The 25,208-nt window shown below is 29.5% G+C and overlaps 2 protein-coding genes across 2 annotated transcripts; both read right to left on the bottom strand.

The window, feature by feature from the left end:
• Positions 1 to 463: 463 nt before the first annotated feature.
• On the bottom strand, positions 464 to 10,861 carry LOC123203173 (calcium-dependent protein kinase 11-like). The gene is made up of 7 exons (XM_044619390.1): positions 10,249 to 10,861; positions 8,806 to 8,949; positions 8,531 to 8,683; positions 8,287 to 8,402; positions 4,096 to 4,263; positions 3,730 to 3,954; positions 464 to 1,020 (listed from the first exon to the last, which is right to left on the bottom strand). The coding sequence occupies exons 1-7, from the start codon at positions 10,790 to 10,792 to the stop codon at positions 847 to 849; spliced, it is 1,524 nt and encodes a 507-aa protein (XP_044475325.1). The 5' UTR covers positions 10,793 to 10,861; the 3' UTR covers positions 464 to 846.
• Positions 10,862 to 22,851: 11,990 nt separating this feature from the next.
• On the bottom strand, positions 22,852 to 24,989 carry LOC123202691 (subtilisin-like protease SBT3.4). The gene is made up of 3 exons (XM_044618721.1): positions 24,661 to 24,989; positions 24,451 to 24,548; positions 22,852 to 23,073 (listed from the first exon to the last, which is right to left on the bottom strand). The coding sequence occupies exons 1-3, from the start codon at positions 24,846 to 24,848 to the stop codon at positions 22,991 to 22,993; spliced, it is 369 nt and encodes a 122-aa protein (XP_044474656.1). The 5' UTR covers positions 24,849 to 24,989; the 3' UTR covers positions 22,852 to 22,990.
• Positions 24,990 to 25,208: the final 219 nt, after the last annotated feature.

Raw genomic sequence — 25,208 nt, 5'->3', positions numbered from 1 at the left:
TTAAATCAAATGTCAATCTAAGAGTACGACTAATTCGGTCTAATCAACTATAAGATCTACTAATAGTTTAAAAATAATATTAAAAATAATTTTATTTAATTTATTATTAAATATATAATTTTAATTATTTTAATATTAAAATAAGTTTAATTTAATGACATACATATATAAAATTAATAAACGGTGTCTTAGCTTTTAAGTTTTTAATAATATTTTTTTTACATAGATGTTTATATTGATCTGGGCAATCCCAATTTTTCACTTGAATGATTAAATGATTCGAATGATTTAATTTGATTTGATTCAATCTGATTTAACATCAAAATGATTTACGTTGATAGGTTCCACTTCAACTGACAGTTCAATTCAGATTTGAAAACCATGATTGCAAATGCAAAAATTGAATTAATTTTATTTCAATTTAATCATATGATGGCGTATCATTTATATATAAAAACCCATAAACAACAAAAGAAGCACATATTTTCCGAAGATAAAATAGAGATGGTACAATAAGAAGACAGCCAAAACACCTTTAATAAACATATTACATTAGCTGGATCAACTGTTTTTGTTTCAATCACTCAACGCTGATTCTTCATCAGAGACTTAAAAAAAACCATCTTTCAGTAAAAGATCAGAGATGTCACAGTCTGTGCAACAGTTATCAAAGCAAAAATTTATCCAGCATCATCAAAACTATGAAAAACAAAAGTGGACATACCTTCCAAACAAGCAAAAAAGACTAATGTAATCAGTAAGAACTTAAAGATTCACCAGTTGCAACTTTTGCTTTTTTTTTTTTCTTTGGTAGTAGCGTTTTCCGGCTATATAAAAGATTTGGTCTCAGTCAGTAGTAGCTTCAGTTGTTGATTCATTTACTGTTGTTGGTTGTTCATTTACCCCAAAGGCATCGGCTAGACTGAAGTTCAAATTGTTTTTCATGGTTTGGCATCTCCCAACTTCACCATCGCCCTTTCTCATCATTGCGGCAAACTCACCATAATCTATTCTCCCATCCTGTAATAGGAATGTCATCAGCAAGAAAGTTACGAGTTGTATACTGGAAAAGGATATTATGTAATGGATGCGAGAGTAATCCGTTGAGAGAGGAGGGAGACCTAATCAACTATATTTTAAGAACATTACTACCAAATCAGTAGCTCAATCTAAAGTTTTTCCGCTAAACAAAGAAACAAACATGTTAAATACCACAAAATAAGTGTTTCAAGCATCGATAGAAAGAAAATACATCACAGCCAAAACTAACTTTATCTTCCTACATTACAATCAAGACTGCTATTTGCCGCTTGTTCTGGCCAGTAAGCAGTAGCAGACACCATTTGATTCACAATCATTTATGTTGTGCTGGCTAAAACTAAAGTGCTGAGGTTCAGTATAAAATTTTCTTCTGAAAGGTAGAAGAGGAAATATTGAAATAAAAGGCTGAATTTAGACTTTTCAAAACTATACCACTCTTTCTTACAAGGTCATCAAGCTCCAAACTAGAGAGTCTTACCAAACCCTTGAGGCTACAGCCTTGTTATCAAGAAAAGGTTTGGTTTATCGGTATAAAAGATTATTTTGATAATTTATGTTTTATTACTGACGTTAATTTGTTTGGTTTGTTTTGTAATACAAAATTTCAATAATCTTACATTATCAATAGTAATATAGCAGGTGATACAGGAGAAACTCTTATTACCACCTTTACCTTAGATATTAAAAAATTACCAAAATAATTTTGATTTTGTTATAATTTTACCCTTATTAATTTTTTAGGACAAAAATGCACTTATTATCAATTAATATAACAAAAAACATAAAGAATATTTTAAAATAATTATACTAAAAAACATTAAAATAAAATAATATTTTATTGTTCTTTTATTACCTCTAACCAAACACAATAATTATTTATAACCAATTATTATCAAATATAGTAATAATTTATACCTAGTAACCTTCTAACTAATCTATTTTTTAGTAATCTTTTATTAATATCTCATTTTTTGTGATAAAAGATTACACAATCCAAATGCACCATCAATAGTTTTTTATTAGTAATCCTAATTCAAAACAGGAAGCCAATTTGGGAGAGTAGGCCAAGAAATAAGATCCACCCTATTATATAAGAAGGTATAAAGCATTCACATAAATAAACTTACACACAAAAGCCCCTTAATCCTCTGCCATATGCTACAAAACTACTCAATTGACAGCAATACCCCTTATACACTCTACTTCTACAATCAACAAAACATTAAAAAACGAGAATAACAACAGTGGTTATCAAGTCTCACGTTGTCCCTGTCACCTACCATACCTCTAAAGTCCATATGAATTGGGGATTAGGCAACATTGTATTACTTAAACCTAAACCTTTTTGTTCCAATATGAAATTCAAGACTACGTATGCGGCTTAGATGGAGTATAGCGAAAAAAAAAAATCTCTCATTCTTTCTTTCAAGTTCATAAGTTCTAAACCTTGGTGGTTAAAAACTTCAGATATAATATCATTGGTAGGTGATTCAAGGAAGGTTAAATCCCTTACCTCTTGTTTGAAACCAAAGTCCTTAATTAATCAACCCAACCCCTTGAAATTAGAAAGGAAAAGTTTATTGGTAGGCCAAGAAATGATTTGACATTTATTGATTCTCTATTATATCACTTCATATTATTATTTCATATCCATCCACAGCATCTCTACCGAACTACTCAGTTTCAACAGAAATGCGACAGAGTTATCTTAAAACAGTAACAAAGAAGCATTTTATGGATTCAGTGGATGTGTATGGAGTAACGGAAAAAATTAAAGAAATGGAAATTGCTGTGATTCAAGGGAAGAATCACTTGCAAAATATGCACCCAAAAATGTATTGTGTCAGTTAAGATGACATCTTCCCTTCAAACATGTAAATTATGGTACCTGGAAAGAAATTATTGCTAAAATTTGATCTAACTAGTAGAAATCCAATTTTTTTACAGAAACACTCCAAGCAAGAACATAAATATGCATTGTGAAGTTGCACATAATAAACAAGCGTAAATAAAATCAGCACAATCAAATCCATAAAAAAGACAAGGCACAGGTAAAAGAGCCAGGTTGCAGACAAATACAACAACAAAGAAACAAAAGATCACTACGTCGCAGCAAACTTTAATTTTATTACTAAACATTTTCTTCAAAATCAGAAACTGAAATAATGATGTCACAACTTCCAATTGAACCTATTTGGAGCACACAAACTGAAACCTGATTTATCAATTCCAAAGTTCAAAGGCATATAAAACCATTAGAGCAGAAAATGGTCAGTAAAATGAGATGCTGACTAGAATTTTATTTTCTTCACGTATCTATAAAGATATAGCCATCCATCCAAGGACAAGGAGATTTTTTGAAGACTCCCAACTGCTACCAAAAGATATTGCCCGAGTATTAGAATCTCAGGAACCAAAGTGATTAGGTACAGTCACAAAACTCTGATAGAGGAAAGATATTTCCCAGTTAAGCATTTCCAAACTATGCGATAACCTTCCATAAGATGATCTAATCTAAATTTCCCCAAATTCCCTTACTAACGATTTTATATGACTCACTTTTAATCAATTAAAAAAATATATAGTTCCAGCTAAAATCACAAGATAACAAAAACAGACTGGAGGCAAAGCAAAAGATATAGTAGTAAACTATAATAATTGAAGGCTAATGTACAGATAAATACTTACATTGTCTTGATCAATTTCTCTGACTATCTCATCCAGTTGAACATCACCAAGACCAAAGTCTTTGCAAGCCTGTTGAAGCTCATCTATGGTTATGTAACCACTACCATCTTTGTCAAAAAAGGAGAAGGCTGCAATTAAATTCTCCTCTCTCTCCAACTTATTTAAGTGCAGGGTAGCAGCAATGAATTCCCCATATTCTAGTGTTCCATTGTTATCAATATCAGCCTGCCAAAGTTCCACATACAAAGATGTTTTTTATGAATCCAATGTGGTTATGTCATAAAATAAGAGAGAATTACACTCAGTCTCTCAGGAAAAAATAAAACTACCATTTTGTTTGGAGACAGTTTATGAAAATATAGTTACCGCATCCATAAGGGCCTTAATTTCAGAATCCATCAGTTGAGATCCCACTCTTTTCAAACCAGCTTTAAGTTCCTCAAGTGTTATTGTCCCACTGTTGTCTGTGTCAATCATTTTGAACAACTCTTTCAGACCACCAATTTCTTCCTCAGAAAGTCTTTCTGCTATGATCTGCAAAGTATTTTTCCAACAGCAGAAATGAATGAACAATGATTTTGACAGCAAATAAAATACAAAACTGCAAAAACCAAATTAGAAAAAAGAAGCTAATAATTAAGAAACTTGTAGTGCAAACTAATATTAATAGAAAGCACTGACAACTTGTCAATAGAAAGACTTTCTGCTAAGCACAACAACTGCATGTAGGATTAGATACTACTGATGATAATAATAATTAATTACTTAATAATATATTTGGTTAAGATAGTATAGTTGATTAGGATAATATATCTAATTAGGATAATATATTTTATTTAGGATAGTATATTTCATTAGGATAATATTTGAATTTAAAAAATTAGGATATTGGAAGAATAAGTAGGATGGTTGGATTGAAAAGAGGGGAAAGAAGAGAAAAATATTGTTACGCATTCTTTGGCTGATTGGGAGGCTACCATCTTTGGAAAAAGTTGTCATCTCCTATTGCTAGCATTAGTGTTGTTTATATTGAAGTATTTGTTCTTTTTTAAGAGTTTCCCAACAAATTGGTATTAGAGTGATAGGGATAAGAAAACAATGCTGACAACAACAGGTATTAACTCCTTCCACAAAGGTTTATTCTCCCAATCAACAACTGAATAACAAATATTCTTCTCTTACCCCTAAATCCAATCACCTCTATTCATTCTACCAATATTCCAACTTTCAAATTCAAACAACATCCAAATCAAATATTTTCTTCAAATCAAACTATCTTAATTATTAATTAATTAATATTATTATAATCATTATTATTATCAAATCCTAACATTAACTATCCCTTAGAAAACCGATTTATCCTTAAGATAGGAAATTGGAAAAAAAAAATTTTTTGATTTTTTAGACCGTTATTTATTACTTTCTTTTTCATCTTTACATTTCATCCTATCCAATTTGAAAAAATCTCATCCATTTTGTCAATAGTCCAATTGTCGCCAATGATCAGAAAAGTCAACCCCATGTTTTCCACCATTGTCAAAAACACCATTTCGTCAACTTCGGCATCATTTGTCCTAAGCCCTGTCACATATGCCTTAAATCCCAACCTTGCAATCCTTTCCTTGCCAAATTTGACATATCCCACCGCCAAGAATGCATCAAGAACTCCAACTCTAGCCTCAGTCTTGTCGTATTCCTCCTCAAACACATCTCCTTTTATGACTTTCTTAAACAATGACACTAGTGGTCGAGCCTCAATCTTGTTGTCTTCTTCTTCAATCACCTCCCTTTTCATGACTTCCTCCTCAAACAACAACAATGGTGACGACATACGCAACTCCTTTAAACACTGTTTCATTGCCTTAAATCAATTAACTAGACTATCCAACTAGGATTCCATGGTTCTAGCTTCTCCTTGATTGTCTCCAAAATACTCTCCACATCAACTTTACTTTTTATCTTTTTCAATCCTTGCCCATATTTCATTGTTTTGATACCAATTTGATAAAAACCTAACACAAATATTATTAATATTATAAGAAAACAATGTTGACAACAAGAAATTTCAATTCCTCCCCAACTGTCATAGCCTCTCAATCAACCGAAGACTACTCAAACTACCTAAATAACATATATTCTTCTTCTCCCCCTCCTTAATCTAATCAACTCTATTTATTCTACGAATATTTCAACTTTCAAATTCAAATAATATTTAAATCAAATGTTTCATATTGATCTCAAATATTTTATCATAATCAAATTTTTTTCATTAATTTATTAATACAGTAATTATTATTATAATTATCAAATCCTAACACAAAGCTATTGCAATTATAAGGATAGGCAAACTCAATTTTATGATGGGTAAGACTGGAAGATGTTTGTTGGTCTGATTATTTACAAAAATAAAAGCTCGAGCTATGAGAGAAAAAGGAATTTGTCTCCGATGTGGAGCGAATATGGACCCAATCATAATTGTAAATTCAAGTCATTGGCAGTTTTGTTAGTGGATGAGGACGGATGAAATGATGACAACATCCTGTTCGGTAGTGACAAGGAACGAGAGAAGAGGAGTGGATTTGGTAACTTCAAACATGAAGGTGACCCAAAATTGTGAATCAATAAATTTTGGCAAAAAAATAAGCTAGTTTCGACGAAGTTATTAACTTGATGATGGACCAACAAAGGAAATTGCCATAATCTGAGGTTCAATTGGCCGAATATGGCAACCAAACAAGGGAGCGGGTTCAATTGACAGATTCCAACGAGTTTCAATTGTTGGAATCCATTTGTTCACCTGGTGATTTGATTCAATTGGTGACGAAGACAAAACGGACAATGAACAAAGAAAACATGAAATAGAAAGATGAAGAAAATAAGGCATTGATAGAGACACACCAAGCCAGAATCAACAAAGATGATGCTGAAAAAGAATAACAAGGAAGTACAAGGTTGACTTTTCCAATCACTAGTTGTAGCTAGCATAATGGTAAAATGGGAGGGGTTTTTTCAAATTGAGAAAAAAGAAATGTAAAGATGAAAAAAAATTCAAGTTGGTTAGATAAAAAAATTAAAAGAACCTAAACAAAAAAAACAAGGACTTTCAAATTTTTCCACTTTAAGGACACAAGGTGATTTTCGCAGGGGCAAGTAATGTTACAATTAAATAATAATAATAATTAATTAATTAATAATATATTTAATTAGGATAATATATTTGGTTAAGATAGTATATTTAATTGGGATGATATTTGAATTTAGAAATTAGGATATTAAAAGAATTGATGAGGGTGGTTGGATTGAAGAGAAGGGGTAGAAGAGAAAAATATTGTCTTTAAGTTTAGGGCACCCTTTGGCTGATAGGGAGGTTATAACCTTTGGAAGGAACTGGCACCCCTTGTTACTTGCAATAACATTGTTTATATTGGAGTATTTGTTCTTTATTTAAAGGTTCTTAACACATGCTCACTTAGATTTTAAGAACTAAGACTCCTTGGAATATAATGTTAACTTATAAATAGTAGACTTATATCATATTATATGCTAAAAAGTTCTTAAAAGACCACACAACTTTAAATTCTACATCACAAGGAAAATCCAAATGAAGAAAATAAAAAGAAGAAGACTTATGTTTGGTACCTAGAAATCTACCAACTTGTATAATAAGTTTACTATGTTATAAATTATTATCTATAACAACCTAACTTACTATGAAGATATTGTGTATTTATGTGCATCCCTCTTGATTCCTTAGGACTTCATCCCTGGAAACAAATCATGAGTACCAATGTTCCAATTAAGAGAGATGCGTATAAATAAACAATATCTTGACATTGGTTTGATTATTACACAATCGGAACCACAAACTTGGTAATCGAGAAATTTGCGAATATTGTAATCCCAATTGGTCTCCCGAGATTAAATCCCTGACCTCTAAAAAGAAATAAAAGGTTTTAACCATTCAACACCATCATTGGGTTAAGGGACAACGAAAATTTAGATCATAAAAAGATGCCAAAAAATGACATACCAAATTTCCCAATAAATATGATGACAGTGCCATTCTTAATTCAGAAATTAATCTTGGCTATGCAAAATACATTTTTGCATCCATTTTTAGGTCATCTTTGTCCTTTAACTTTCAAAAAACATTTAGTCACTAAATCTACATTTAAGGTTTACATATTTCAACATTGCTATCTGCTGTAAATCTTTTATTTAAAATCACCTTTATGGTTAAAATTAAATTAACTTAACGCAACAATCGTTTTTACTCCAAAAACATGTGAAAGACTACTTGTGTCAGGTATAATTCATGTCATCATTTACCTATATCATAAAGTCTACCCTTTGCTTACCAAGACTAAATACAAAGGAAGTTCTCCTACCTTCTAACAGTATATTAATAAATCCTAAAACAACATCATAATTTTTTTTATATCCATTCTGTTGGCAACTCAATCAATAGTCTGACTATCAGATCAAACCTTTAGAAGATTGTAGAAGTCCATAAGCGAGTATGAAAAGACAAAGAAAATAAATTTTAAGATAACATACACGCAGAGCCATCTTCTTCAGTTTGTTCATTGCTGAGAAATGCTTCAACCGTGACAAAACTGCTGAATCCAACGGTTTATCAGGAGCAACTGTGTCATCCACAATCCAGGGGTGACCTGAAACATAAAACAAACCCTTTCTAAGATTTTTGCAGACAAAGGAGCTGCCCATCTATGACATGGTGTAACACAGTCCCACAAGCACATAGTAGTTTTCCTAGTATAATAAAAATCAGATGACGAACATAGCACTTCATGAGCAGTAATTCTTTTCCTCGGATTCCTCTCAAGCATCTTTTGAATCAAATTTTTGGCACTGTCTGATATGTTCGGCCATGGATCAGATCGAAAATCTAGTCTGCCTTGCAAAATCTGTTTGAAGATTCCTGATTCAGTTTCTGCGAATATTGGAGAAAGAAAATAGAAATGTTGTTAAGAGAACATAAGAATGAACAAAAAAGGTAAAAGACACACACTGCAAAACCTTAACTTCTGAAAATAAGATAATTACATTAGTTACCTGCCCAGAAAGGTGGAACTCCACTTAATAAGATGTAAAGGATAACACCAGCACTCCATACATCTATTTCGGGACCATAATGCTTAAGCAAAACCTCAGGTGCCACATAATATGGACTTCCAACCACATCATTGAAAGCTTGTCCTGGAGGAGAATAAAAAGTTGCCAGGAAATCACATTTGACGAATACCACCATGAAACCAAGAAGATTAGCAAAAAGAAAGGTGTGTGCAGCAAGCCATCTTCCAAGAAAGCTTATAGAAATCCTAAAATAATTTATTAAAAAAAAATTTAAAATTTTCTAGTCAATTGAAATAGCGTTAATATTTTTTTTTTTTTGGTTTGGCATCAATGTGGTGTTTTCAAATCACTGCTGGTCATAAAATGATATCTGCAAATAAAAACAAATGCAATACTAGCTGACAAAAAGATGCATTCCGTAACCACAGATATAAATGTTGGAGGCTCACAAAAAGTCTAAGTTTAGATAAGGTACATTAGTTTATTGTTCTTTGTACATGTTAAAAATACAGAGACAGACTGATTTTCCTCTCTTGAGGAATGACATAAAGCTAGAAAGTTTTGAGGCATAAGCATAACCCAACCACCAGAGTACTAGAGCTTCACTTTGAGTCTAGAAATTCTGATTCACTCTCTTCAAATAAAGAGAACCAAGAAAACAATTAGTTGTTTGTCTTTCTTTCTTTTTTCTTTAATAAGCACGAAGAAGAGAAACATTTAATTTATAGAAACATGACAGATTATCATATCAACGAGTGAAGAGAAATTTTAAAGTCTTCTGGAACCAAAACAATGGTTCATGAGGTAGCTTTTCTGATGTCTCATTTTTGCCAAACAACAATTCAAACTATACATACGAAGAAACATGAAAAAAAAACCTTCTAACAAGAAATTTAGAACAATTCTCCTGCAGATAAATGAGTAACTAACCCCGTTTGGTGTGTAATTAGGAAACAAATTCCAAAAACCACATTAACATCCAAAATATAGGTAGGATCTAAATATTTTTAATATAGAAAATTTGCATTAGTTTTTAGGGTTTTACCCAATGTTTTCTTAAAATTTCTCACCTCTCCTTATTTTAATAAGAAAAGAAAGGAATTATATTTAACTATGATTTCAAAGATTAGCATCAGCATTATTCAATCACATCTAAATTGGTCTTAACTAATATATTATTAGATAGATATTTAATCAGAAAATAACTTCTACATAAGAAACAGTCAACAAACAAAAAGATAACGAAACACCAAACCAAATCAAAGGTAAAAAATATATCTGGAGAAATTACTGACAGAAAACCCAAAAAAAAAATGTAACAAATAAAACGTATATATACAAAATGAAAGCAACCAATCACCTGAAATGACCAATAATCAACAAAAACCAAACGAAATCTCAAATAAAAAACAACCCACCAACCTGGCTTATAAAAAACAGACAATCCAAAGTCCGTCGTTTTAAGTTTGGCATCGTCAGCCGGAGTATCAAACAAGAAATTCTCAGGCTTTAAATCTCTATGCATAACACCAAGGGAATGACAAGCCTCCACAACATCCACAATCGTCTTTATCAATTTCGCAGCTTCCCTCTCACTATATTGCCCCTTCGCCACAATCCGATCAAACAGCTCCCCTCCGGCGCAGAGCTCCATCACCAAATGAACAAACACCGTGTCCTCATACGTTCCCTTAATCCGCACAACGTTTGGGTGCTCCGACAAGTGGTGCATGATCTGAATTTCCCGCCATACGTCCTCGTAATCCTCGCGGCAGAGGAGCTTCCGTTTAGGAATGGATTTGCAAGCGTGATGTTCATTCGTTTCTTTATGGATGCACAAATAGGTCGTCCCAAACTGGCCCTGCCCAAGCTTCTTCCCGAGGAGGTAATGGTCCCGCAGCCGCGCGGTCGGGTAAGGAAGGACGGTGTTGGAGGGCTTGGTGGATGAAGATTGTGAGGGTTTCATCTGGGAAATTTAGAAAATGCAGAAAGATTGAATTTGAATTGGGGGAAAATGAAAATGGGATGGAAACATTGGAAAATAAAGACTAGATGGGGTGGGAAAAGGTGGGGTGCACGTGATATGCATCTGAGAATCTCTGCCACGTCATCGTCATCGTCATCGTCATCGTCTTCTTTTACTTTTTCTTAGAATAGGATTGAGTAGGCTAGGCTCCACCCCACGTTCATAACTGTCCTTTTCTTTCTTCACTTATTTTTGGCTATTTTTCTTCTGTTTTACACCTAAAGATGTCACTATAGACTCTGACATTTTGTTATTTATTTGAAATCAAATTTTATAAACATAAAATATACAAAAGTTAATAAAATTCTCGGTATATTAAAATATTTAAATAAAAAATTTAGATTTATATACATATAATAGAATTATTTATATATAATTTTATTATTATTTTAAAATTATTTTATTATACGATGATATATTATTTATATATTTATTTTGGATATTCAAATTATGTATATATAATTTTATTAAAAAATGAAACTTTGAGATATCCAATATATTAATTATAGATCTAATCTATGTATTACGAATTTATTTATCCAAGGAAATCATATAAGGTCTTGGTCATAAAAAATAAAAATAATATTATGTATACCTACTTTAAGTACATAAATAGATATGTATTTAAATGTATCATTATGTGATTGGGTATTATTTTATTTTTGATTGAAAATCATTTAATCACATAATAACACACCTAAATATGTATTTATTTATATATTTAAAATAAATATACATAATTTTATTAAACTAATAATAATTATTTATCCTCTATTAATTTTAAAATCTTAAGATGCAACCTTTGAAAACTTTGTATTTCATTCCCATGAAGAAAGATGCAATCTTAAGATGTCAAATAAATAAAAGTATTCACAAAGGAATAACTTTATTCCTTGCTTGCTCCACTAAATACATATATTCAATTCTCTAAAGGATTATATACGGGGAACTGTTTCCTTAATTTGTTTTTTTAACCTTTTTCTATTCTTCCAATAAATTGTGCTGGTTCGATAGAAACCTTACATTACTCTAACCGTTCATGTTAAATAAATAAAATTTTAGATTTAATAATTAATTATATAATTATTATATTAAATAAAGTAAAAGTTTGATAATTAATTAAGATATATTACTAATAAATTTCATTTTTTTATTTTTTTTAACTTGGATACACCCATCTTTACCGCTCCAATTATCAAAGGATGAAGAAATCCAATAAGAAGTGCGTACAGTTTAGTTTAGTCTAATTTAAAAATATTTTTAAATCAAACTAAAAAAATAGTTTAAAAAAATTTAATCCAAATCAAATTATTTTAAGTTTTAAAATAAATTGAAAAAATACGGATTGATTTGATATATATTAGGATTTAAATATATTAAAAATCATTCACTCTTAAATATTTAAAACTTAATAAATAATAATTATATAGAATATTAAATAAACATATAAAATATATATAATAAATATGTTGAGAAAATAATAAAATAAATTTTAAAAAACAAGTTTTGCATTTAATTATTTATTAAAAAATTTATCAAATATGATATATATTTTCTTTTTAAAAATAATTTATAATTTAATTCAATTTAAAAAATATCCTAACTGTAAATAATTTATTAATATCTCAACTAAAATCATATTATTTTATAAATTAAATTAAATAAAATTATAATCCTTAAGTGATTCAGCATAATTTTACCATTTGAATCTAATTATATCCTTTCTTAATTTCAATGTTATAGATAAAGAAAAAGGCTAAAATCAAATCAAAATAATGACCCTTGAGACATTGGTACTTTCTTTCACTTCAAGGGTTAAAGGGGACAAAGCCTCTGGATGAAAAAGGCATAGCATTAGTCCAAAACAGATCATTAAGCCTAATGCATGACAGGAAAGGCCAAAGGACTATTTCGCATTCAAATTTTAATAAAAAGATAAATACTTATTTTTTAAATTTTAAAAATTTAAATATTTATTATAAGTTAATTTTTATTAAAATTTTTAGTTAAAGTAAAACGATAAAAGTTTTATTTTAATAATATTATTAAAATATATATAATTCATTAAATTTTCTACTTTAAGTTTTAAAAATTAATAATTTTATCTTTGTTTAAAGTTTTCTAACTTTGAAAAGTCATATTTTCCCCCTTTAATCTAAGGTTTCCATCTTTTTTTATTGCAACCACCTACCAGACTTTTTAAAATTTTAGTTTAATCCCCCCTTTTCAACTTCAGATTACTTAAACCTTTGATAACCTCTCTCTTTGTCGACCGAGCTGACGTCGACCTTTGTTTCTCTTTGGCACTTGAGTTACCTTCCCGCTACGACATGACATGATTTCTCTTTCGTTGGGTTAGTCATGTAATGTCCTGAAGATCTCTTTGTCTCTTTGTCATGCACTAACCAACCATTTCAACGATGAGAGATGACCAGTCGAGCAGAGGAAAAAAGAGTTGCCAGAGATGGGTGGTGATTAGAGAAGGAAAAAAAAAAAACTAGAGGTGGGAGGAAATAGACATTTTTCAAATCTAGAAATGTTTAGGTAGATATAAAATTGTTAGTTTCTAAAATCTTGTAAGGGAAATGAGATAAAATTATATATTTTTTAATATTATTGTTAAAATGAAGATTTCATCATTACCCATAACAAAAATTTTTAATGAAAATTAACTCATAAATAAGTACTTGGATTCACTATTTTGAAATTTGAACCAGACTGGTTGGTTCAATCGATTGAATCAGGAACTAGCTTCAAGTCTGACTTGATTCATCTTAAAAATTGGTTTAGGTTTTGATTCGATCAAAATTAGACGAACTAGTTAAAACGGACAAAACTGGATTTGACCAAAAAAAAGATTTAAATAACTGTTGTATGAAGTATAAAAAAAAATTTAGTTTTAACCTTTCACAATACAATGAGTCAACTTTTAAAGTTTTAAAATATCATGTGGCAATGATATTAAAATATCTATAAAAGTGTATCTTATATTCATTGAAATGTTTTATATTGGTAATAACTTACAAAATTATGTTTTTTTGTATCCTAAGATAAAAATATTTTTTATCTAATTATTTCATTGAGATTAGACAAATAATTGTCATTCATTGAAAATGATATTTTCTTATCACCATAAACTTAGGTATTTTGATTGTTTTTTTTAATAAATTTTTAAGCGATTAAAACACTTTATTCTAATTTTTTCTATTTAAGTGCAAAATCTATTTGTTATTCTGATATAATTTTTAAAAATTTTTTTATATTTTAATAATAGATTGAATTGATCAATCAAATTATAAATTAGTAAAATCACTGATTTGATCACTAGTCTAATTTTAAAAATATTATTAAAATTTATAAATATATATTTATGTTTTTACTAAAACTTGATTGAGAAATAGTCCTTCGGCGTTTTAAGAATTAAGATTACTAAGGGAGCGTTTGGTTTGGGTAATATTTTATTATCAAAATAAAAACATTATCTTAAAAATATATTATTTAGAAGATTACTGAGTATAAATGATTACTATGTTTGATAAAATTTGATAGGTATAAATAATTATTGTGTTTGGTTAAAGCTAATAAAATATTACTAATAAATTATTTTACTTAAAATGCATTTGAATATAATTATTTTTAAATATTATTTATATTATTTATCATATTAATTAAAAATAAATTTATTTTTATCTCAATAAATTTATAAATAATAATATAATTATAATAAAATTAAGATTACTTTGATAATATTTAAATATTTAAGGTGAAGATAGTAATCTGATTATTATTTATATTATCTGTTACGTCAATATTAATAATAAAAAATTATTATAATATTTTATTAATGATAATTAAATTAAAAAATAAAAAAAATTACCAAAATAATATTAAAAAATTGAAATCAAACGCCCCTAATTGTTATACGGAGCGAGCAAAGCATAATTCTCTCCTGGAGCCTCTCTCTCATTAAATGCAAGTAGAAATGACAAATCCTAGAAGAAAGTTGTCACATCAGTAGATTGCTATGTTTTCGGCCTAACCTGACCTCAGTTGTGGCCCAGGATTGAAAAGCCAGGCCGACGGTCAAGTTTCCTAGCCTCGAATTTATGGTGATTCCTTAAAAGTCCAGTAGGGACAATGATGTACAATCGGCCAAATGAAATTTCCCACCGTAACATTTTGTGTTATCGCTAATTTAAATTTTAAGTCAAAAATCTTTAACTCAATCTTGAATTATTGTTGAGGTTCATATTCATGGTATATCAAAATTTTTTAGTATTAATTAAATCTTTTAATATTTAGATTGATTGAATATAATTAAAATTAATTTAAAATTATTTATTATTTTTATTTTTTTAAGTGCTTTTAACTTTTTAATTTTTTTACTAAACGAACCATTTTGCACCCGCGTGTATCTTTTTACACTCATATACACTTTATATAATCATATTCATCATTTTATTACGATTTATAAATATTAACGTTTACATCAGAAATTAATTTATTTTCAATTTATAAATATCAACAATTACATAAAAATTAATTTGTATACTCAATATAATGATACTGGGAAAAAAAAGATTATCTAGTAAAAACTATTTCGAGTATGAAGTAATAAGGTAAAAGGTTTTATTAAAATAAAAATTAAATTTGCTTAAAAAATAAAATCACTTAGAATTTGCTAAGAAAGGTTTAGGCAAAAATTTTTGTATCTATTTTAATTAATTTCCCTTTTCTACCCAAGTTTTAATATAAAGACAAATATATATTTGTAAGGTTTAAAAAACTCAAATATTCACTTATAACAAAATTTTTGTTAAAAACCTCAATTAAGGTTAGAGGTAAGACCATCATTTATTAAAAAATTTTAAAAATTAAAATTTTATCACATTTTATTTTTCAAATTTAAAAATCTCATAATTGCCCTACTCCACCCAAAGTCTTTAAGTTTGAAAAGTGACCATTTCACCCCCCAAATCCCTAAGTTTTCTTTCTTCTCTCACCGATGACTATCTTCAATGACAACGACCTTTGAAAATGCAATGGGAGAGCTGGAGCCATTTCTGATAAAGTTTTTTTGTCTTCGTCGACAAAGAGACATTGTCTCTTTCAATACATCTCTTTATTAATGGAGACGAAGAAATTCTACAAAAGATGGGTCCATTTTTTTTTAAAAATTTTTTTAGTAAATGATGATTTATCTTTAATCTTAATTGAGATTTTCAATAAAAAATTTGTTATAAGTAAATATTTAAGTTTCCAAAATCTTATAAATATATATTTATCTTTGTAATCAAACTTAGGTAGGAAATACTCCTTTGGCCTATTATCAAATTTCTACGTGTGTGCCATCTTTTTCACGTTATTCAACCACCTAATGTGCTCTCTTACTTGGTCATCCACAAAACTTGTCTCAAGTATTGCTTGCCAACTATCACACCCAAAATGGGATATTTGCTATGCAGCCAAAATGAATAAAATACAATCTCCCACCCAAAATCTAGAGAAATTACGGTATCATCCCTTAAATTCTTAATTACTAATTCTAAAAAAAAAAAGTCAAATGATTATTTCCCATCCTAACTTTGATGAAATGATAATTTCTAACTCTATGAGTTTAAAAATTCCATTTTTTCCATTCATTATTAATTCTATTTGTAAAATCTATTAGATTTTATGATAAACTCAATAAAAATATTAGAATGTCCTTTAAGGCTTGGTTTGAAAGTTTAAATTACTATGTAATTTTTTATATACTTTTCTTTTCAGAATCATTAAAAAAAAAGCCCATCCTAAAAAGGAAACAGCGATTGCTCCTTCCTTTTCCTTCCACCCCTTCACCTCCTCAAGCTCAACATCGTCACGAAATATATTGCATTGATTGAGCTCACCACTGAAACACTTATCCTTCCAAATCTCTAACATTCCAATAATGGATTCGGTTCACTCAATTTCATGTGGTCTAAATTTATATGTGGCTTTTAGCTCACTCTCCAACTGCATGCTTGGCCGAGACAACATGATGCCATAGTAGCAGCTTGTAGTGGTGTCCGACAACCAAATCAAGTCCTTAGGGTACCAAATTTAGGCAAGTGATTCGCTTTTACAATGATGGAAGATATATTTGCTTTGAAGTTTGCCACTTTTGTGAAAAAAAAATAAAGTGACTTGAACAAGAAAACGTAAAGTGTTTGATCCTAAAAGTTAATAAAATTAGTAGAAAATTAAAACTTTTAAAATGAAAGTTTGAGTTTGAATCTATGTTACATTTTAGTGATTATGATTATGAATCTAATCATTTTATCTTTAATTTATCTGTTTAATAAATATATATAAGATCTCTAGTTATAAAAAAAAAAGGTAAAATATAAGATGAGATAATTGAAAGGAAATATGATAATGGTTGTTAGTGACAAGGTAAAAGTGATCTACTCATCGCGAGAGGCGTTATTAATTATAGGCCAAACGACTATTTCCCACCCAAGGTTTAGCGTTTTCTCAAATGTCTCCTCTTTAACTATGGAAACACCAAACACCCACCTATGGCCGGTTAGATTTAACCAAACCCTAACGCCTAAAAATTTTATCTCTTTTTACCCCCCTAAACTTTAAAAACTAAAATTTTCCCCCAGCCTAAGTTTTAAAAAATCGCAGTTTCACCCTAGGGTTTGGTTTTGAAATCTCCGACGACCGTTCCGGCTCCGTTGCCGACGGTCTCTCCCTCCCGAAGCAGCCTCTCCTTCCGGCGAATACTTTCCTCCCATTTGGAGGCTCCATCGGCGTCGAAAACGGGAAGAGAGACGAAGAAGACGAAGTTATGTAGTGATTTTTATCATTTTGTTACAATTTATAATATCAACTTTTACATTAGAAATTCATTTATTTTCAATCCGTAAATATTAACAATTACATAAAAATTAACCTATATGCTCAATATGATGATATAAGAGTAAAAAAAAAATTGTCCAATAAAAACTATTTTAAGTATGAAGTAATAAGGTTAAGGGTATTATTGGAATAAAAATTAAATTTGCTTAAAAAAGTAAAATCACTTAAAATTTGTCGAAAAAAGTTTAAGTGGAAAATTTCATGTGTATTTTAATTAATTTCCCTTTTCTACCCAAGTTTTAATATAAAAACAAATACAAATTTGTAAGGTTTTAAAAACCCAAATATTCACCTATGACAAATTTTTTTGTTAAAAATCATAATTAAGGTTAAAAATAAAACCATCATTTACTAAAAAATTTTAAAAATTAAAGTTTTATCACATTTTATTTCCCAAATTTAAAAATCTCACAATTACACCACCCCACCCGAAGTCTCCAAGTTTGAAAAGTAACTATTTCACCCCCCAAATCCCTAGGTTCTTCACTGATGATTATCTCCGATGACGACCACCTTTAAAAATGCAATGGGAGAGCCAGAGCCATTTTTGAAAGAATTCCTTCGTCTTTGTTGACGAAGAGACATAATCTCTTTCAAAACATCTCTTTGTCGATGGAGGAGAGGGAATTTTGTCAGAGATGATTTCGATTATTTTTTAAATTTTTTTAATAAATAATAGTTTACTTTTAATCGTAATTGAGATTTTTAACAGAAATTTTATTATAATTAAATATTTGTGTCCTTTACGGTTGATTTGAAAGTTTTAATTTGTATGTAATTTTTAATTATTATTTTTTGTTTAGAATCATTAAAAAAAATCCTTCCCAAAAAGGAAACAGCGATTGCTCCTTTCTTTTCCTTCCACCCCTTCACCTCCTCAAGCTCAACATCGTCACGAAATATATTATATTGATTGAGCTCACCACTGAACCATTTATCCTTCCAGATCTCTAACATTCCAATGATGGATTCGGTTCACTCAATTTCCTGTGGTCAAAATTTATATGTGGCTTTTAGCTCACTCTCCAACTACCTACTTGGTTGAGACAACACGATGCCACAGTCGCAGCTTGTAGTGGTGTCCGACAACCAAATCAAGTCCTCAGGGTACCAGATTTCGGTAAGTGATTCGTTTTTACAATGATGGAAGATACATTTGCTTTGAAGTTTGCCACTTTTTGTGAAAAAAAAAAAAAATTGTATTAGCTTATAAGTGACTTGAGCAACAGAGTGCAAAATGTTTGATCCAAAAGTTGAAGAATTAAAATTTTAAGTTTGAACCTCTGACATATTTTAGTGATTTTAATTATGAATTTAATCATTATATCTTTGATTATTCGTCCAACAAATGATACTCAAGTTTAATAACTAGACGAAACGCTACAATTTTAATATAATTTGATTAGAATTATATTGAAATATGAGATTATGACCAAATTACACAACAATTTCATCTGTGATTTGACTTAAAAATAGTGGAATTGCATCAAAATGTGCAATTCTGATCAAGTTGCACCATCTCAGTGTTATTGGCCGACATATGGCTTTTTTTTTTTTTTTTAAAGCTTTGCTTTAGTTTCTATTTAAATTTCCCTTCTATTCTTCTAATGGAACGGTAGCCTTTCTTTCCTTTTGAGTGGATGTGATGCAAAAATCTACTTTAAAAAAATTTTAAGTGAAAAAGCTTTCAGCCCCAATGAGTATCACATCATCTATCAAAACAAAACGAAAATTCCACAATAGATAAAGACATCAGTTGAAGCAAGCCCATGCTCATAAAAATATGAAAGATTTTATCCAAGAGCAATGGCAATATGTACAATTTTTTTTATAAAATAAATATATTATTATATAATTAACTATTATTTTATTTTTAATTTAAAATTTAATAATTATATAATATAATGATATATTATCTATATATATATCTATTTTGTATACATAAATTTATTATTTATCTAATTCTGAATTATTGATAGTTGTATTTATGCATATACAAATGATGTTTCTACAAAACTTGGTTTCAAATTCAATTAAACATACAAACTCTCTCAAATTTCTCCAATTTTAATGATCTTGTGAGTTTGTTTATAGTGGAAAGTAGAAGATTAAACGTAGATAAAATGTGAAACTAAGATGAAGATCAAAATATAAGAGGCATGAATATCATATTAAAAGGTTGTTGAACTTAGATGAACACTCTGAATTCACATAGAATATGCATCATATGTATTTTCAATAAACCTTCAGAGAACAAGAGGGATAACTAGGAATAAGAACTACACAGAAACAAGGGTCTCTCTCACTCACTCCCTCCATAGTTATCAGAGTTCGCTAGTGATTTCTCCCATCTCTGTCACACTTCATCCTCCTAAGAAGGAAAAGGGAAACAAAATAAGAAAAATAATAGCTAGCAAGGAATGAAAAAAAAAAAATTAGAAGAAGATGAAGCCACTTGTCCATCATTCACTGGTTGATGTTTTAGAAATATTTTAAAATAATTTATTTAGATGCAAAATGACAAAAATATTCTTTTATTGTTAAAATTAATGTAAAACCAATAGGTAAAAAAAATGAATAGGTGAAAAAAAGGATTTTTTCAAAGTTAAAATATGGAAAAATTGTTTCATTAAAGTTTGGGTGGGACATAGTTATTTAGTTTCCTCTTAAAAGTATTTTCAACAATATTTTGAAAAAAAAATTAAATAAACAACAAATGACCCCAGTCGATTGACAATGTCACTCCAGAAAAGTAGGATTTGGTTAAAATCATTCTAGACTAGATGAAATCTTTGGATACATTTTCAACCACAACACTCTTGGAATGTGTGATTTCAACAACAAAAATCAGTATAATGCGTGAAAGTTTTAGATTTAGTAATCATTTTTTATTATTTGATATGAGTGTTTCGAACACTCACCTTCTTTTGACCAGTCGTCTCTCTCTTTATTAATTGTATCACTTTCAAAACTCCATTAAAACGCTTTTTCATGAACTCCCTCCATGACATGGCTTGATTGATGGTTATAGTGTAATTCCAGGCAAAATAACAATCATAATTTTATAGACTAAATTATAGGTATTCATGCTTGTAAAAAGATTAACCTACCATGTTGAAGAGATTTATAAAATATTTTAAAATTTTTTTTTTCATATGTTTTGGATAATAAAATTATTATTCTACATTTATTACAATAGTTTTTTAAATAAAGTTTGATTCAATGTGACTAGCCCTCGAAATCGTCAATGATTCCTATTCTTATCTTCTTAGATCAAACTTTTTCCAAGCTTATCAGGTTTTGTTTTTATTTCTTACCATAGATGTTACAATCAGTATGCTACATATGAAATTTTAAATTTTCCACACAGATATGTAATTAAAATACCATATTTCTCACAATATACAACAAAATTAAATATAAATTATTATTATTTTATATAAAAAATTAATAAATATAAAAAATTATTATAAATATTAGCAAATATAAATAATTGTTATTATTTGCAATAATTACAGAATAATCAAGATCATGAATTTGCAACCGGCTACAACAAGACAATCAAGATCATGGTCGGCCGCAACGACTATTGATGCGGTGAGACAATAATAATAAATGTTTGAAGGAGAGAAATCAAGATGAAAACCCGAGAGAGATCAAGATGAAGACCGAAGAGAACGACTGATGAAGAAAAAAATAAAGAAAGAAAGATTAATAAAAATAAAGGTATGAAGTTAAAAAAGAAACAAACAAATGCAACCGGAGAGAAAGCGATTGGCGAAGATAAGTTTACGGGTGTGTGCGTCAGATAAAGTAATCATCGGTAGGAGAAAATGATGATAAGAATAAAACTATGAAGCTTTATTATTCTACAGATAATGACAATCTTTATCATATTTTTAAGGCTCTTGAGCAGGCTCTAATCGGGCCATGACCTAGCTCGCACTAAACCGAATTGATAAATGGTTCGTGAATTGTTTCAAATCGAATTTTATATAATTTGACTTCGATTTGTTTTTCAATTGAACCATATATGATAATTAGAAGTGTTCAAAATTGGTTAAGCAAACCATTTTATTAATTTTTTGAACTGAAACAAATTTTTAATTTGAAAAAAATTATAAACCTAAACTAAACCTGAATCAATTTAAAGATTAATCGATTTTAAACTAAATCATAAATACTAATTAACTGAACCAAATTTTTGATTAACCAGTTTTTGAACCAAATTCAAAAAAATTATCATATTATATTATTTTTTCTATTTTTTTTGAAAATATCTTTTATATTTTATTAAATTTTTATTCAACTTTTTAAAAATTAGTTTGATTAAATTAACCTTTTTTAAAAATTAGACAAATCAGTAACCAAACTGAAAAACTAGTTTTTATATATTTGAATCAATATCCAAATAGAATTTTCAAATAATCTATTTTTCTATTCAATTTTTGATTCAAATATCAGTTCAATTTGATTATCAAATAATTTTAAACACCCCTAACTATAACTCAGATTTGATATGAGTTTATAAGAAACAAACTCAGACCAAACTAAGTCAATTTTCGAAACCAAACTAATTCGACTCAGATTCATGCCTAATTATTATGTATAATTACATATAATAAAAAAATATTAAAATATTATTTTCTTTAAATATCCATAAATATAATTATTTTAACATATTTTTCGTATTACTTATAATATCAATTAAAATGAAAGTATTATTGTCTTAATAAAAATTATACTCAAATCAAGATTATTTAGATTATCTTATATTCTTTTTCACCTCATTAATAATGTTATTAATAAAAGATAAATTACTAAGATAATCTTTAAACCCTTGAACCAAATACTCTCAGGATACATGATTGGATGCATCTGCAATCCTCCAAAATATTCTCTGACACAGGAGAAAATACGATGATTTCAACCCTTGAATTGATAATAAATCTTCTAACTCACCTCAGAAACTAGCAATCAGTAATAGCACAAGCTTCGTGACAAACTGAATCTAAATATGAATATCCATATCGTGTAAACAGATTTCGCCCTATACCATGACTTTTGAACTTAGATTTTGCAAAAACAAAAAACTACCATACAAAACACCATAGCAAAATACATTTGTATAATAGAAATCTGAATATGTATCATTCAGTTTGAAACATTATTTAAGTAAAGCACACGAGTCAAACAAGTTTATACAGGAGTAGGTAGTCTCAGAGAGATATTAGTAGGCACATAAAATTTTCACTTGGTTAACCGCATGTTTCCAGCTCCTCCATGGAGCTGCAACGGCTTGCTAGGAGCAACTTGAAGAACACCTTCTTTTTCTGTGATAAATGAGCATATAAAAGTTATTTGCATGAATATACTTGCACATAACACCTAAAATAAGAATCAACATATGAAGGCAGATACAATTCAAGAATTAAAACCCCTTGAGAACCAGAATATATAACAAATACACATGGTAAAAAACAAACTTTCCAAACAATCATATATTCTCACTGAAAACTTGCATAAACTATTTTATTTTTGAGATAATATTTTAAAAAATTGGTATTAATTTCAAGAAATGAGAAAAGGAAAAAAAGTGTCCTATGATCCCTTTACCAATGCTAGATTGCCAACCTTGTTAGCATCTTAAGGAAAGCTTGCTTCCTATTCATTATATATTAAGACTAATTTAATAAAAATGGCACACATAAAAAACATCAGCCAAAACTTACAAGAACCAGCCATCAGATCAGAGGTTTCTTGTCACTGATAGGTGTTAGGCTTCAAGAAATAGAACTTCAACATAGACCGGCAGATATTCGCACAAGCATTAATGTTTACCAAACTCCAACATAATTGTCATCTCATTATATACATATGAATGGAATGGGGAGCACGGTGACAGAATGCATGCTGGAAATGCCGATCTATTCATTTGTATTCAGATGTTTCGTATTCTTAGATATCCTAAAACTCAAAATTTTGAGCAGTTGTGCACTTCGGACTCTACACTAGTCTAGAAATTAAGCAGAATAGTGAAATAAACGATCAATTCTCACTCATGCACTCTCACACTATACATGATATCATCTAAAGACTTAAATTTCAGCATCAGATTTAGATAGAAAATATCATTCACAAATTTCATTTCAGTTTTTACAAACACTGTTTGAAATCAACACCCATAATGATCACTGTCAAACACAACAAGACAGTGTACTAATACAAGCAAACCCCTAGTTATAACATATGCCTATCTAATCAATATATTACAGCTGATGCAACTTAAGCGTTATGACATAAACTTGAATTATTCAGAAACAAATTGCTACTAACTGGGCAGGGCATCACCAACACATCCGAAAAGGTAACAGCTAAAGAATTTTACTCTTAAGAAATAATTATTTTATTGTACTATGACCGCCAACACATTCATTTCTCACAATATGGCTTCAAAGGAACATAATCAACTATCTCCCCACAACAATTTGGAGAAATTCGGGTAAATTTTCGTATCTAAGGCTCAACCAAACATGTACATCAAGGAAAAATGATCCCATCCAAGAACTAGGATCAAATAATCTAACAAGTTTCAGAAATAACTATAATCAAGGTAATTTGATTAAACTCAACAAAATTTTAACGGTGTTTGTACAAATTTTCATTATCCCTAGGAAATTTCCAAACAAATTTCAAAATTAATTACTTACTTCTAATATCCTCGACCTGCTTCGGTGTCAGACTAGCCGAAAATCCACTGGCAGCCGTCTTGTAACTGTACAACAATGCCTTCCTTGCAGCGTCCTCACTGCACAAAAACCCTAAATTCCTAATCTTCCAAAGAAATCAACCAAGAAAGAGAAAAGAAACCACTTTCGTACTATCCTCATTCAGGAAAAGAAAAAACAAAACTAAGTTACCTGCCGAGAACGGAGGAGAGGACTTGAATATCATAAGCCTCAGGATCGACGTCCTTGGGGCGATCCACGTAGACGATGTGAACCGCACGTTCGGAAGAGGATTCAGCCATTTGGAAGATCAAATTCAAGGCGATGAGAACGAGGAGAATCGAAAGTGAAGAGCGCTTTTCCATTAAGCTTCCCTCCATAAGAGCTTTTATAGAGATATGTTATGAAGCACTGTATTCGTTTTAATGTTATCACTTGACCGCCAAGTCAGAGACGTTTTTGATTTGGAGTCTCCGGAATTTGATCCTCTTGGTTGGCTTGGCCTGCTCCTTCGAGGTTATTTTTGTCCGTTCATTGATTTTAAAAGGAAGGATACAAAATTACCAATGTTTGGTGCCTCGGTGGACCCTCAACCGTCTTGGGATTAGGGTTACTTTAGTCTTTTTAATCTCTCGTTATGAGTAGGGATAGAGACTCATATGGTTTAAAAAAAAACTATTTGTATATTTTAGAAATAGAGCAAAATTACAATTTCCCACCTAAAATATTTTTCTATCTCT

This window comes from Mangifera indica, chromosome 19 (assembly GCF_011075055.1).
Source record: "Mangifera indica cultivar Alphonso chromosome 19, CATAS_Mindica_2.1, whole genome shotgun sequence".
Lineage (NCBI taxonomy): Eukaryota > Viridiplantae > Streptophyta > Magnoliopsida > Sapindales > Anacardiaceae > Mangifera > Mangifera indica.
The sequence above is the reverse complement of the archived record's forward strand: the minus strand, read 5'-3'. Positions and strand labels throughout refer to the sequence as shown.

What these genes read in the sequence shown, in the direction of transcription:
- LOC123202691 (XM_044618721.1), bottom strand. Translation starts at nt 24,848, where the DNA reads ATGGAGGGAAGCTTAATGGAAAAGCGCTCTTCACTTTCGATTCTCCTC. An exon ending in CTCTCCTCCGTTCTCGGCAG is followed by an intron (nt 24,549 to 24,660) that starts GTAACTTAGTTT and finishes GTTTTTGTGCAG; the next exon opens with TGAGGACGCTGCAAGGAAGG. An exon ending in GCAGGTCGAGGATATTAGAA is followed by an intron (nt 23,074 to 24,450) that starts GTAAGTAATTAA and finishes CATTTATCACAG; the next exon opens with AAAAAGAAGGTGTTCTTCAA.
- LOC123203173 (XM_044619390.1), bottom strand. Translation starts at nt 10,792, where the DNA reads ATGAAACCCTCACAATCTTCATCCACCAAGCCCTCCAACACCGTCCTT. An exon ending in GTCTGTTTTTTATAAGCCAG is followed by an intron (nt 8,950 to 10,248) that starts GTTGGTGGGTTG and finishes ATTCTCCTCCAG; the next exon opens with GACAAGCTTTCAATGATGTG. An exon ending in AGTTCCACCTTTCTGGGCAG is followed by an intron (nt 8,684 to 8,805) that starts GTAACTAATGTA and finishes CAATATTCGCAG; the next exon opens with AAACTGAATCAGGAATCTTC.